This window comes from Python bivittatus, unplaced genomic scaffold (genome assembly GCF_059951505.1).
Source record: "Python bivittatus isolate LINGU-HERP-01145 unplaced genomic scaffold, Pbiv_v1 ctg000120_np1212, whole genome shotgun sequence".
Classification (NCBI taxonomy): domain Eukaryota; kingdom Metazoa; phylum Chordata; class Lepidosauria; order Squamata; family Pythonidae; genus Python; species Python bivittatus.
The window spans coordinates 9,179,338-9,195,227 of record NW_028277037.1 but is presented as its reverse complement, the minus strand read 5'-3'; the positions used below and the strand labels follow the sequence as shown (position 1 = coordinate 9,195,227).

Below are 15,890 nucleotides of genomic sequence, written 5' to 3'. Positions count from 1 at the left end.
GACATGGTCCATGTAGAGCTGCTTTTCAGACTTGGCCACTTTAAAATGTGTGGACTTCAACTCCCAGAATTCCCCAGCCAGCATGCTGGTTAGGGAATTCTGGGAGTTGAAGTCCACTTAGCTTGGGGTGGATGCTGTTGGTATAACAGTTGGTTCTAGCGATTCTAAGAGGCGAAGGAAGCAATAGACCACTTCCCAGAGCTGTAAATTCAAAAGACCATGAATCTCCAGGCCAGTGTTTCTCAACCTTGGCAACTTAAAGCTGTGTGGACTTCAACTCCCAGAATTCCCCAGCCAGCATGCTGGTTAGGGAATTCTGGGAGTTGAAGTCCACACAGCTTAAAGTTGCTAAGGTTGAGAAACACTGCTCCAGGCTGAAACAGAAAGTCAGTCTTCAGAAGCAGATGGGTGGAACCAAGAATGGAAGATTTGATAGAATTAGCTCAGATTACGGATGGCCAGACTTTCAGCATGGTTCTTCTTTACCTTTAATGGTTGCACTGGGGAGTTACAGCAGGTGCAAAGGTACTTCAACATTGCTGTTAAAACTACTGGAAATGCTTAGAGCCCTGACACTGCCCCCCCCACCCCTCTTAGCCAGAAGGATACCACGGTCAATGGTATCAGAGGCTACCGAGAGATCAAGGAGAGCCAAGATGGATATACCACACCCATCCTGACTCTGCCACAGGTCACTGAAAGGTGCAACCGGCACCATCTCTGTACTATACCCAAGTCTGAATCCAGACTGGAAAGGGTCCAGTTAATCTGCTTCCTCCAGAACCCTCTGAAGCTGGAGGCCAACCACCTTCCCTAAAAAGGGAAGGTTGGAGACTGGATGAAAACAGTCCAGATCAGCTGGATCCAGGGATTGCCTCTTGAGGAGGGGGTGTACCACTGCCTTTCTCAAAGAGGCATTTACTACTCACTACTTACTTTAAGTCTCCTATATCCCTCAATTGTCTCTTCTAACAAACACTTTTGCCAACACTAGTAGCCACAGATGTGGCTTGGTTAAATTAAAGTTATAGGCTCCCACAGCAAAATATTAATTTCAGAGAGCTGAAATTAAGGGGCCTTTGGTTCGGAAAAAAACAAATCTTGGTTTTCTTCAAGTAATCACCCGAGTGTTTGAAGTACTAGGCATTACAGTAATATCAATGTGGTGCAAGTTGTCAGAGGGAGCTACAAAATTCAAGATGATGGCTGCAACCACATGATCAAAGCCCCGCCCATTTTTTCCACGAGTTCCTTGGGCAGCACATGGAAAAGGGGTGGGGCTTCATTCCTGTGGTTGGGCCACCATCATGACTTTTCTGACCTTCCCTTGGACACCTCTGGACGTGATAACAGAGACTGTCCAGCTGAGCAAGGACATACCTGGTACAGAAGTGAAGATATGGTGTTGATCCTGAAAGCTTTTGTGAGTGGATTTGAATTGACTATTAAAGGATACCCAGACGGTATTGAAATGTTTGGCAAAAAATATGGTGTTAAGTTGACCTGGAAAGTATGCACCACGGTACCATATGCAGAATTTTCTGTGATGTTGCCTGTTGCCGGTAAACCAGAAAAGCTGAGGCTTTCTCCCCCTGCAGATTATGGAGAATAAAAACAGGTATTGTTGAGAAGCATTATTTTAGGGGGCAAATTGTTCAACACATGTACTTTGCCCTATCAATACCTCCCCCCATGTCAGGTTCAGCCCAAAGAACTCCAAGAGACAATGCAAATACAGTTCTGTGGTGTTTATTAGCTACAACCTCCAGAGAGAAAATCTCCCCATACTCAGCCCTAGTTCCCAAGCCAGCCAGCCACAACACCGTGAATTCCTTAGGGAGGTGCCAACCTCATCTTCTTGAACTTCCCACACTCCTGTTGGGGGCTAAGAACACGCTTATCTCTCTGAGCCTGGCCTTCATAAGTCCATTCCATCACATCCCATTAAGAAGAAACAACTGTGTTTCCAGATGTGTCTGTGGGGTGGTGGGTCAAAAAAGTCAAGATGGAGAGGGCGGAGCTGGCGTTGCGGCGATACGGCGGGCGATCCTGGGCTCCCAGGATCCCAGCCGATATCTCCCCCCCCGGATGGTCCCGATGGACCTAAGCCGTCCCGTAGAGATGGTGATTGTAAAGGGCGCGTCCTGTGGATCTCAGGGACACCGCAAGTCCCAGATTGATCCCAGGAGAAGCTCTTAAAGCCGGCGGAGGAGAGGCAGCCATTTAATGACTGCGAAAGCCAGGACAGTTCCAAAGGAAGAAGAAGGAGAAGGGTGTCAACCGGGTGAGATGGACCTTTACTATTCAACTATTCTTAGAGAACACCTTAAGTAACTTAAAGAGATTTTTAAAAGTGAAGAAAAGTGGATTAAGCGGCGAGATTGAGCCTTATAAAAAAAAGGGGGAAAAAATCTTTGTTTTTTAACTTTCCCTTTTTAGTGGAATTGGCAAGATGTTTTTCTTTTAAAAAATATATTTTTAACTGGACTGGACTGGCTTTTTCTTTTCAATACTCAATAATCTTTTATCTCAAGCTTCTTTTTTGATTAAGATTTTTTTTATTGTTATAAGAAACCTATATTTTTTGTTTTGGAAATGGGGAAAGTGGAGTTAAGAGAAAGTAAATGAAAGAAAGTTGCACTGCCATCTAGAGGCTTGATACAGTGTTTTTTTTTTCATTGTGACGTATACTCAAGGACTTTGGGCTTTCTAAAAAGATAGTGGGATGTGCATGTTTATACAGGTGCCATCCGAATAACTATAAATAAGAAAGCGGAGTTGAAAGCGATTTTGAAAATATTCAAGATGAAAAGTTTGAGTTAGTCACAAGAGCCTTGTTTAGTGGCTCTTCTTTCTGGTAGAAGCTTTGCTTTGCTCTCTATTCCCCCCCCCAGCTGGACTTTTAAAGAGACCTAGCCTTTCCCCTCCTCCTCTTTTTTTTTTCTTTTTTTTTCTTTCTCTTGGCAAGAACAAAGATAAAGAATCCTTTGACTTAATGAAGGTCTATACAAGGGGTTTGATAATAGACTATACGAGAAACATAATGCAGAAAAAGATTTTTAAACTATCGAGGATGACTATAAAAAACTGGAAGAAGAGCTGCAGAAATTCCCGCAAAAAAAAAAAAAGACATCAAAGCTAAAATGGACTAATTAAACATAAAACGGGATCAATGGAAAAGGAAGAAATAGCACAAGAAATCAGAAACACTAAACAGAACTATTTTGAGGCTTATAAACTGAGAATCGAAAAGGGTTAATCAATTGATAAATGAAGAGGGACAGACTTGTTTTTGGTAATGAGGGTGAGAAAAAGATTATACAAGATTACAATGGAAAATTGTACTAAGAGAATACTTAAGAAGAAGAAGTAAAACAATATTGAAAGAAACTACTCCAGATGCCTAAAGAAAAAACGAGGGGAATACAACAATGATGGAACTGACAGAAGCTTTAAAAAGCAGAATGTTTGAAAGGACATTTATTATTGCTTTCTCTTATCCAATAATATAGAAAAAAGAATAAACAGCTAGATATTTTGGGATATTGAATGAAAAGGGTGAACTTAAAACTATGCAAGCATTTGAATAAGGTATAAAACTGAGATATATAGTAAAGAATTGTATTTGATTGTAAATGTTTTAAGATATTAGACTAAAATTCATACATGGTTGGACATAGTAACATATAGATTTTAAACTAGAGATATTCTTGTTGAAACATGTAGTGAAGAATGAAGTATGTTTTGATAGTGGTTAGAACTGTAACTTTTAAGAATTGGAAGAATGAAAAAGTACCTATGCAGGAGGAAGTTATTGAAACTTATGGAGTGTGCAGAGATGAGTTAAATTGATATTTGAAATTAGAGTAAGAAGATAAGCAATTTTATATGATACGGGATTTGTTTTATTAATGGTTGGATGAGAAAATATAGTAATGTAATAGATTAGGAAATTTTATAATAGAAATTTGATATTAATTACTATATATATATACATATATAATCGATGGATAAAAATGTATTACTAATCCTATAATGAAAGTTAAAATTTCTTGTAATAAATGATTTTATAGACTAGCTACAAATGATTAATAATTGATAATTGATAAGTATACAAGTATATTTTGAATAGATGATATGAGAATTTATATAAATGAGTGAAGATTATGAAAGGGGCACCAATGATTTGGTAACTGGTTGACACACGGTATAAAATGGAAGATGTTTTTTTTTTATGCCTTTGTATGTTCTTGTTTATGTATGTTTTGTGTTTGTTGTAAAGAATAAAAAATTTTATTAAAAGAAAAAAAAAGTCAAGATGGTGGTTGCAATGGGGTAATTGAAGGCCTGCCCCTTTCTTATGCATGAAAGGGGGCGTGGCTTTGATTGCATCCTTGAAACCACAATTTTGACTTTTTTTACCCCCCTTACAAATGTTCCTGCTGTTTCCTCTTTGAGTCTGTGTACCAGGGCCTGCTGAGGCACAACTTTTACACTCAGGCACAGGTGCTCCAAAAATTCAGCTAACTTGAGCCAGTTTTTCTCATTTGGTATTTTTTAGATGCTGGCTGGGGAACTCTGGGAGTTAAAGTCTACCCATCTTAAAATGGCCAGGTGGAGAAACACTGTTTTAAATACATTAGACTTCATGCCCTCCAGGAATCTTGGAGAGCTCCCATCAGCCTCACAAAGGATGAGTAGCAAGCTGCTGTATCTGGAGAACACTGGATTAATAATAAGACCATTACTTTTTACATTTACCATCATTACAGCTCTGTTGTAACTCATGGGGAGCAGGGCTGGAGTAAGGCCAATGGATGCCCCAAGTACTGCTCAATAATGGTGCCTCTTGACAAAAGTGAAACTCTCATGCCATCAGATGGAAACAACTATGATATCTGACGACACCTTCAAACCAAACTTTTAAAGTTTAGGCACTCACTGTGACAAAGAAAACATTTTTTTAAACAATGCAGATTAAAGTCGAACATGGCAGATAAGAACACGTACAAAAACGTTGACTGAAGTCAAGTGTGGCAGTGAAAGAGTCTCGGGCATGATAGTTAGGGGGAAAAACTCTGTGGTGCCCCCTGTCCATTGGTGCCCTAAGAATGTGGTTATTTTGCTTAATGCAGTGTTTCTCAACCTTATCAACTTTAAGATGTGTGGACTTCCACTCCCAGAATTCCCCAGCCAGCATGGCTGGCTAGGGAATTCTGGGAGTGGAAGTCTACACATCTTAAAGTTGTGAGGTTGAAAAACACTGGCTTAATGGTTCATCCACGGCTGATGGGGAGGTTTTCATGAAAGCAACAGAGAACCCAAAGCTGGGGAGAACTTTATTGTATCGGTTTGCGTCTATATTTTATTTATTTATATATCAAATTTGTCACTGCCCATATCATTGAAAAGTGACTCTGGGCGGTTTACAAAGGAACTAAAATCAATTAAAATACAATATAAAAACAGTCTTCAAAATAATAAATTCCAAGAGTGATGGAATTGGCGAATAACTCAAGGAGCGACATCAGGGTGCCAGCCATCCCCCAGACTGATTAAAACCGTATATGAGTTGATACTGTGTAACTGCTGTGCCTCATTAAGAGAATTTTACAGGGCTGGGGTACCAACTCTCCTCCATTAGTAACTGTGCTGTGTTTTCCTACTATTTACTCTGTATTTTTTTTTCTTGCTACCTAAAATCTGAAAAGGAAGGAAGGAAAGAAGGAACAAGATACTCCTGGTCTGGAAGCCCCTTTTTTTAATTCACCAAAAACAGGAGTAGCAGAAACCCTAGGTAAAGCTGAGTCTAAGTCACCTAGTAACAAATCATTTTAATGATGCTATCAACCCAGAGATTCAAACTAGAGAGTAAATCACATTATTAATCTGTATTTGGATATACTTTATTAGCTGGAGGTAAAAAGAAAGAACTGACTGTCACTCCTATAGTGATGAAGCCCAAATGTCTAGGACTCATGGAAGGACAGTACCCAAAAATGGGACTACAGTTCCCAGAATTCCTGGCCCCTCTGTTAGGAGTTCTGCAAGCGGGGGCCCCATCCATCTGCTTCACATCTGATAGGAAAGCCGGTCTCTTTCCTTTTAATTTTATATGCTGCGTAGGCTGGCAGCCAACCAAATAAACTCTTAAGGCAATTTACAATGAACCACTAAACACAATTATAACCGCAATAAAGAGTTAAGTTCCATAGCCAGCAGCAATAAAATAAAATTAGATCAGTCCAAGTACAAAGCCAATTAATACAAGATATCAGTCAATTAGCCTAAAAGTTTTCTGAAATGGAAATGCTTTTGCTAGCTTTCTAAAAGCAATAAGTAAGAGATGTGGGAGACGGTTTTGGCTGCATTATATTGATCTCCCTGTGTTTCACGTTGCCCATACGTGGTCATTATTAGAGTTGGATTGTCTATAAAGCTGAAGTCTTATGATAAAAAGCGAGGGCTAGCGAGAAAATAACAGTCCATCCTTCTTCATAGCTGCAGCTGACAAATCCCAAGCTCAAATTATAAAAGAAAGTTTAACGTTTAAAGCTAAACTTTAAAGCTAGGTTTAATTGGGCAGAAAGGAGTTTGCGGTCCTCGGTGGAGAATTCTGCTGGACTAACTAAAACGTATTTGTTGCTGGGAGGATGTAGGACTAAGGATCAGTTCATGCAATGCCCTATTCTTAAGCATAAAAATGTATTGAATATGTATTAAGAATCACTTAATGAATTATGTAAATTAATTATGCAATCCCTGTTAACAGATCTTGAGTATGGTCCCTCATTTTAAAAATATGGGTGGATTGTAAGGGATCTGATCTGCATTGATTGGAAATGGACTGATTTTTAGACCCTGGGCATCTGTTACATTCTTGTTTGGGAGGTTTATTTCTAAGTTACGTTATTGCTTGATTTTAATCTATGCGCCGGCAAGAGTTACTCATGTCAGTTGGGTGGCTAGATAAATTGTTAAAATATATAGATAAATTTAGGCAAAGAGGGGGGAAAACCCACAAGGGGACTATGACTGACTGAGGGTGCCAGTTACCAAAAAATTAAAACTACCCTGAGAGATCATTAGGCAGAACAAATCTCCATGTCTAAGATGAATAAAAGTGGTCTCTTACCAGATATTTCTATTAGCAAAACAATGAAGCAAAAGCAGAGCCCGTTCTGTGTCTTTCTTAGAATGCAGCCATCCATGATGAAACCGATTCTGAGATCGCTCCCTCCGCCAACTGCGGTTTGTTGATCGGTGTTCTCCTTATCAGTGAGAATGGCAATCAAACAAAGGTTTTGCTGTAACTAGGGAGTTTCTATAACATGAGCCTATGAATAGACTACTGATAGCAATCCCATATGAAGTTAACTAAACTCACAGAGTAGAAGGGACAGCAGAGAATACACACCCACCCACACAAATATGTCTAGATTTGATTATCTTAGTTGCCTCCTCCTTTCAATATTAAATAATACATAGCAAAATGAAATTCATGAGCTAGAAACGCCAGAGGAAATAGAATATCTCTACAGGCTAGGATAATATATGCTTCAGCTAAAATAGCTTTTTAGAATTACCAATAGTTGATGTATGACATGATGGTTTTATGATGAGATTATGATGATTATTTAATGGTTAGTAATGATTAAATATTACAATTTGTATGAGTATTGTTTTATTATGTCTTATGTTGCTGCTGTGGGAGGTTTAGAGTCTGGCTGATTGAAGCAGTAGAAAAGCATCTGTTAACAATAAACAACAAATAAATATTCAATATCACCAGGATTAAATTAATCATTTGGAGTGTGGTAAGTTTTGAAGTCTTGGTGCTTTGTAATCAAGGTAGCATGGGTAAATTTAACAATATTTAATGGAGTAAAATATAGGTTATATTAACTCTTCTGATCTCATGGTTCTCCTGCTGAGTTATGCCAAGGATCTCTTCTCTACGTTATGTTATGCCAAGAGTTGCGTTGCTATTCCTTTGCTTGGACCATTCTGTCACCACAGGAAGCTTTTGAGGGTCACCACATCAGCTAGGTGACAGCGCTGGGGCATTTGTGGGAACCCTAGACCTGATACCCCCTCAGATGCCCATCTTTGGAACCCCAAAATGAAATCAAAATTAATTGAAAATGTATTTAAAAAAATGAAAATCAGGCAAACTGTTGCCAAATTACATGAGGTTTTGAAATTCCTTCCCCCAGTGTTATACGATTTGGAGTGAAAACACTACAACCTTTGGGGATTTGACAACTTCTCATTTTTTTTTAAAGTTATATTCTTATTTTGGCATTTGTACCAGAGACCACTAGCAGTACCCTTGTGGAACATCAGCGGCTCCTCAAACCTCAGCTTGGGAATTCCTATGCAAATTGTCAATGAGATTTAACACACCACAACCAAATAGCTTCTAGGCTGCCTCTAAAAGTGGTTCATACAGCCAGTTGCTTAAGTGTCACTTTCATCAGCTGCACTTTGCAAGTGGGATGACACTGTGTGTCCCCAACTGGGAAAAAAAAAGTGACAAACGTTTGTGTGCATGTCTTCCCATGCACTTGGTGTTTTTTTTCACAAAGGCAAAAAGTGTGATTTTTTTTAATGGAAAAAAAGGTGTATTTTTCCAATCTTTGGGTGCATTCTCCCTGACATCCAGACCTAATATATAGCCTAAAAAGAAATATACATTGTGAGTGATTAGATTTGGATTTGTCTTAACAAACAAGGCAGTTACATGCATCTAGCGGATGTAGGGGTTACTAGTTTACAGACTATTTCATGGGAATATCCACAGGGCATGTCAAAAAAGTCAAGATGTGGGACACAACCATGCGATGGAAGTGGATATTTTGGATACCTCCTGTGGATACTCTTGCTTCATGCTGTATTGCACACCCTCTTGAGCTGATAAGATTGACAAATACCCAAAGGCCTATTCAAAATAGCAAACAGAGGAAACAGAGTCGCTAAATGCTGTTCCACAAACCGTGAGGTTTCTATGTACACAAGTGGTTGCACAAGGATCTCAACCAAGTTACATTTTCTCAAGAATATAAATAAGCAATATTTCATCCAGCCATCATGAATGAATGGATGAAAATAATTTTGGTAACCCAAGAATGATGATTTCATAGCTACCAGAGACACCACAGGGAATTAGAATGGACTACATTTTCAATACCGCTCGAGTTGCTTGATTCCACCCTGAGTTGTTGCAAAACTTTGCTTTTCATCCCATCAAGAAGTTTCATTCACAGTTTGTTAGAAACAGAAAGCAATGTTTTCCTTGGACTCTGAATCTGTCTCCATCATTTATGAAAGCAGTTGTACCATAGAAATATAGGGCTTCTGTCCTCAACTGAGTGGTGAGGCCATTCTTTCCTGAAAAAGAAAAAAACCACAGACATGATTAGTGTTTCTGTAGTAGAAATAATCAACATGATGGCTTAGTGGCCTGGGAGTGAAGAGCTCCAGGAGAGTTCATTCTGGGATCAGGGACAGAAGGCCATTGATTGTCATCCAAGCAACGACATCAGCAAAAGATCACTCCCACCTGAAGTGACTCTTTTTTTTTTAAAGTTTTTTATTTTTTACAACAAACACAAACATACATAAACAAACAAGAGCATAAAAAACATAAAAACCATCTTCCATCTTAAACCGTGTGTCAACCAGTTACCAATCATTTGTGCCATCCTTTCATAGTCTTCACTCACCATTTATATAGAGTCTCATATTATCTATCCAACATATATTTATATATTTATCAGTTATCAATTATTAATCATTTGTGACTAGTCTATCTAGTCCAGCTTTCATTATAAGATTTGTATCATTTTTGTCCATTGATTATATAGATATATATAGTAATTTATATCAGTTTATCGAGTTTCTATTATATAATTTCCTAATCTATTATATTACTATATCTTTTCGTCCAACCATTGATAAAACAAATCCCATATCATATAAAATTGTTTGTCTTCTTGCTCTCTAATTTCAAATGTCAATTTACTCATCTCAGCACATTCCATAATTTTCTTAATAACTTCCTCCTGCATAGGTACTTTTTCATCCTTCCAATTCTTAGCAAATACAATTCTAGCCACTGTCAAAACATTTACAATCAGATATTTCAATTCTTTACTATATGTTTCCGGTATAATTCCCAGTAAAAATGTCTCTGGTTTAAAGTCTATATGTTGTTTTGTCATTTTTTCCAACCATGTGTGGATTTTAATCCAATATCTTTTGGCTTCTGGGCATGTCCACCACATATGGTAATATGAGCCGGGTATCTGATGACACTTCCAACATTTATCGGACTTGTTCTTATACATTCTCGCGATCCTCGCTGGGGGTAAATGCCACCTGTAAAACATCTTATACAAGTTTTCTTTATATGCAGTTGACATTGTCATTTTATAGTTTTGAGACCATAGTTTTTGCCACTTCTCTAAATCAATTCCATGTCCAAAATTTTTCCCCCATGCAATCATTGTTTCTTTGACCTGTTCTTCCTCCATTTTAAATTCTAGTAAATGTCCATAAAGTTTTTTAATCATCTTTTCATCAGTACCCATCAAAATTTTATCTAGAACAGTCAGCTCATCATAGATACCTTCTGCTTTAAAATCTTTATCAAATCTAGATTGTATTTGCAAATATGAAAACCAATTCATTTTTAAACCTTGTTCTTCCAACGCTTGCATAGTTTTAAGTTCACCCTTTTCATTCAATATCTCAGTATATCTAACTGTTTGTTCCTTTTTATATGTTATTGGATAAGAGAAGGCTTCGATAGTGGATATCCATCGTGGAACTTTTAAATAATATTGTCTTCTTGTCTTCTCCCAGTTTAAAAACAATGCCTCTCAAATATAATGCCTTCTAAAATAGCCCTGTGTTTTCGTTCCCTTATACCATAGGAAAGCATGCCAGCCCAACAACAGGTCATGTCCCTCTAAGGTCAATAATCTGTTATTTCTTAAAGTTATCCAATCCTTTACCCACATCAAATTTGTTGCCTGGTAATATAATTCCCAGTTAGGCAAGGCAAACCCACCTCTTACTCTTGCGTCTTGTAGTAGTTTAAGCTTTATTCTTGCTTTTTTACCCTGCCAAATGTATTTCAATACGATTTTATTTAAATCATCAAAGAACTCTTTCCCTAGACGAATAGGAATTGTCTGGAATAAATATAATATCCTAGGCAATATATTCATCTTAATGGTGGATATTCTCCCAATCATTGATAATTGTAGGTTCTCCCATTTTGTCAAATCTGTTGCAATCTGTCGTTTAAATTTAACATAATTATCCTCCTTCAATGTACTACATCTTGGTGTAATATATATCCCTAGGTATTTAACCCTGTTTGTGACCTGTATTTCTAAAGCTTCTTCCAATTCTTTCTTTCACCTTGCTAACATATTCTTTGTTAATATCTTTGTTTTATCTTTATTTATTTTTAAACCTGCTACTTTTCCATATTCTTCTATCTTTTCAATTAATTTAGATGCTGTTTCCAATGGGTCCTCTAGTATAAATACTAGGTCATCTGCAAAGGTTTGCAATTTGTACTCTTCCTTTTTGATTTTCATTCCTTTTATTTCTTTCTCTTCTCTTATATTCCTATTCAACACTTCTAATGTTAAAACAAACAACAAGGGCGATAGTGGACAGCCTTGTCTCGTCCCTTTTGTTATGTCTATCTGTTCTGTTAAATCTCCGTTTATCATGATCTTTGCAGTCTGCTTATGGTATATTGTTTCAATGGCTCGAATAAATTTTTTGCCAAAGCCCATTTGTGCCAACTGCAATAACATAAATCGCCAACTCACGTTATCAAAGGCTTTTTGTGCGTCTAAAAATATCAAGGCCATTTGCTTTTCAGGATGTGCCTCATAGTATTCCAGAGTGTCCAGAATTACTCTCATGTTGTCTTTAATTTGTCTCTTTGGCAGAAATCCATTTTGATCAGCATGAATAAAATTATTTAAATATCTTTTCAGTCTCTCTGCCAAAATTGAAGCAAAAATTTTATAATCTGAATTTAGTAGAGATATAGGTCTATAATTTTTAACCTGTTGCAGGTCAGTGTCCTCCTTCGGTATAAGTGTAATATATGCTTCAGTCCATGTTTTAGGTATCCTCTTCTTTGTCATAACTTCATTCATAACTTCCAATAGTTGGAGGCTCAATATGTCCTGGAAGGTTTTATAGAATTCCACTGGCAGCCCATCTGGACCTGGGGCTTTCCCAACATTCTGCTTTTTTAAAGCTTCTGTTAGTTCCATCATAGATATATTCCCCTCTAACATTATTTCAATGTCTTTAGGTATCTGAGGTAATTTCGCTTTCTGTAAATATTGTCTTACTTCTTCTTCTTCTTGAACATTCTCTTGGTAATACAATTTTCCATAGTAATCTTGTATAATTTTTTTCTTGTCCTCATTACCAAAGCAGATCTGTCCTTCTTCATTTATCAATTGATTAATCCTTTTTGATTCTCTCTCCTTTCTCAGTTTATAAGCTAGCCATCTACCTGGTTTATTTGCATCTTCAAAGTAGTTCTGTTTAGCACTTCTGATTTTTTGTGCTAGTTCTTCCTTTTCCATTAATCCCATTTTATGTTTAATTAAATCCATTTTAGCTTTAATGTCTTTTTTTTGCGGGGATTTCTGTAACTCTTCTTCCAGTTTTTTATGGTCATCCTCCATCACCTGAAGTGACTCTTGAAGCCAAACTGTAGGCACCATTTTGTCTGTCCTTGTTTCCAGTTTCTCATTTCCCTCCATACTCCTTTCCTTTAGAGCAGGGTTCCTCAACCTCAGCAACTTTAAGACGGGTGGACTTCAACTCCCAGAATTCCCCAGCTAGCCATGCTGGCTGGGGAATTCTGGGAGTTGAAGTCCACCCATCTTAAAGTTGCCAAGGTTGAGGAACCCTGCTTTAGAGTCTTGTCCATTTGGATTGTAAGCCTGAGGGTGGCCCTATTTCTCTTCTTTCATAACCTTTGGACAACTTGGGTAGAAATTCACCAAATAAATAAATCAAAGCTGGAGGAAGTGTGTAACTGACAAGCAATAGAATATGCAGGAAAAGGAAAGAAAAAAAGAAAAGAAAAAAGAAAAGAAAAGAAAAAAGAAAAGAAAAGAAAAGAAAACCTTGCAATGTTCCTTATTAAAAAAGAAAAGAAAAATGTGGAGGTTGAGCTTTATAAAGAAGGGATTGTGTGAAGAAAAATGGGTACGGAGATGTTTAAGGTCATTTGATAAACCTGGTTGGTATGGAATTCAGGAGATAGAAAAGGAATAGTCTTTGGCAATACATGATTAGCTTGAGACATGGTGTCCATTGAAAGCACAGGAACATCACATTCATCATGGCACCATCATGCAAATGACTTAAATTACAGCATTTGCATGAAGTTATGATGTCCCTTCCCCTCCTTTGCCTCCTCTGCAGATGCACATAGCTTATGGCTGCTAAAGGAGGGTATTAAAAGAGAAATCCACAAATGCAAGGCCAACAGGATATCTGTTGTACCAGCTGAGATTTCTAGATGCCTTCAGTAGGATCAGACGCAGCATCCTGTGCAGAACAAGCTGACCAGGAGCAAAGCAGGAGGAGGTGTTTGTCTTCATGTGCAATGTATGAAACTTCCAGATGCAAATTTCTTCCATGAATGGGATGGAGGAATAAGGAATTTGGGGAGCCGGGGGCCAGTCCAGGGCACTGCTCTATTTCCGCGAGGAAAAAATCTGAGGCTAATATCTTGCTTGAAGATCATTGCAGGCATCTTGTATACGCTGCACGTGCCTATTCTCCAAACGTGAAATGTTCCAGAGCCAACAAAAAGCTGCATTGTCGAAGAATAGAAAACGTTTTGATGACTGATTGCTGGTCCGGGCCCTTCCCAATCAGTTTCTTTGGGACTGCTCTGTTTCAGAACTTTTCCCTTTGTACATTTCCTTCCTCGCGGCAACTTAAGGGCCTTGAAGAACAGCCCTCACCGTACCTGCCAAACAATTCCTTTGTATAAGTAGCTGCCAAACAATTGCAAAGGTGCTCCTGAGCAGTCCTACTACAGGTACATTTGCCTCTACTATGATACAATAGCTTTTCAGTAGCAGTTCAAATATTTACATAGTGATTAAACCAATTAGTGTCATGATTTATGGTGAGTGAGCAAAGTGGAGTTTTTTTTTTTTTTTAATCTTTATCTTCTGAGGATCTGCTCCAAGCAAATCCAGGAAGTGTAGAGAAATACTTCATACTTAATAGGACCGAATTTGAAATCTCCATGGCTATTTGGCATTTTGGGATTGAATCTGAGATAGACAGACAGGAAATACAGTTTGGCATGGGGAGTTGGTAGTAATTTAATTTGAATTATACAGAAAAATCAGATTTTTTTTAAAGTAGAAGTAAAAACAGTCAAAGGGAGGAAGAACATCATATACCAGTCAACAGTAGCATAAATAATTCTAATGAGATATAATGCTGTGGCAATAAACAGAAATTTTGCAACTCTCCCAGGGATCCCAGGATGCTGGTCTGACAGTAAAAGATGGATATAATTCTCTGTTCTGCCAAATCTGCTAATTATAAGGTCAGAGCATAGAATCCTATAGAAAGCAGAATGTAGAATGGTACTGCCTCAAGAATTACTTTCTCTAACTTCACATGAGCATATTTGCTCAGAGATGGGGATGCTATTAGTTTATCTCTCTAGTACCACCTGGTGTGCCTTTTCTCACAATCAAACAGGAAAGAATAAGTCTTGAGTAAGTTTTTCTGTTTGTTTTTAAATGAACCTGCTGAACTCCAGTGAGTCAGCAAGAATGATAACGTATGTGGGCAGCCTAAGGTAACTGAGTAACCATAGAAGATCACAGCATACCTAATCAATCTTTAATAACAGTAACCCAATCCAGGTATTCCTTGTTTAATGTCCACTCGTTCAGTGACCATTCAAAGTTATGACAGCACTGAACAAGGGGTACTTACGATGGGTCCTTGTAGTTGCGGCCGTCACAGCATCCCCAAGGACACGTGATTGCAATGCGGGTGCTCGATGACCAATTTGCTATGATGATGTTGCAGCGTCCTGCAGTCACATGATCGCCATTTGCAACTTTCACTGCCAGCTTCCAACAAGCAAAGTCAGTGAGAAAGCCAGCAGGAGGTCGCAAATGGTGATCACATGACTGCGGGACATTGCAATTGTGCAGGATTCACCTAACAATGGTAACTGGGACTTATGACTTAGAAGTTCCCAGTCCCAATTACCATCAGTAAATGTATACCAGGGTTATTCAAACTGGGTTCCCTGGAACCCTACGACTGTACAAGAACTTAATGGAGTTCCATAAGAAACTATAGGGGGAAAAAGGTTCACTTGAACACAGCCAATTTTCTATTGCTTTGCCTTTTGATCAAGGGTTCTGGGAAACCTGATTTTAGCTAACAGGTTCTCCAGCCTGAAAAAGTTTGAAAGCCCCTGTAATATGCTAGTTCGCGGAGGGGAGAATGTTCAAATGAGCCAGAGAGAAAGCTCTGGAGTGGCTTAAGCATTAAAGTCTAATAGGTACATTGCTGGGCTAAAAAGGTTTCCATGAATTCCCAACTTCCAGAGGACAGCAGAGGCTCCCTGATCTTTTTGAAGACCTAGAGTGCTAGCAAACACTGGGTCAAAGAGCCACATTGACCTGATGTTTCTGGAGCTGGATCTTCCGGGATGAGTTGAAATTTTCCTAACAAATCAGAGCAGGTAAAAATCCCCTTGTAAAATTTAGTTTGAGCCAATGATTAAGATGAGAAATACAGATCCTCACTGAATTTTAAATTGTGTAGATGCGTTAGAGATGCAGCAA

The 15,890-nt window shown here is 38.2% G+C and overlaps 1 protein-coding gene across 7 annotated transcripts in view; it reads right to left on the bottom strand.

The window, feature by feature from the left end:
- The window catches only part of CDHR3 (cadherin related family member 3), a 55,638-nt gene that overhangs the window by 23,803 nt on the left and 15,945 nt on the right, over positions 1-15,890 (bottom strand). For 4 of the 7 annotated variants that reach the window (XM_088134987.1, XM_088134985.1, XM_088134990.1 and 1 more), the window contains exons 4-7: positions 9,340-9,390; positions 8,867-8,941; positions 7,136-7,271; positions 1,381-1,592 (exon numbers count right to left, since the gene is read on the bottom strand). In XM_088134987.1, the coding sequence (XP_087991113.1) occupies positions 1,381-1,592; positions 7,136-7,271; positions 8,867-8,941; positions 9,340-9,342 (426 nt within the window). In that variant the 5' untranslated portion in view covers positions 9,343-9,390. Of the gene's footprint in view, positions 1-1,380; positions 1,593-7,135; positions 7,272-8,866; positions 8,942-9,190; positions 9,391-15,890 lie in introns of all 7 variants that reach the window. The other 3 variants (XM_088134988.1, XM_088134989.1, XM_088134991.1) reach the window with 3 other exon arrangements.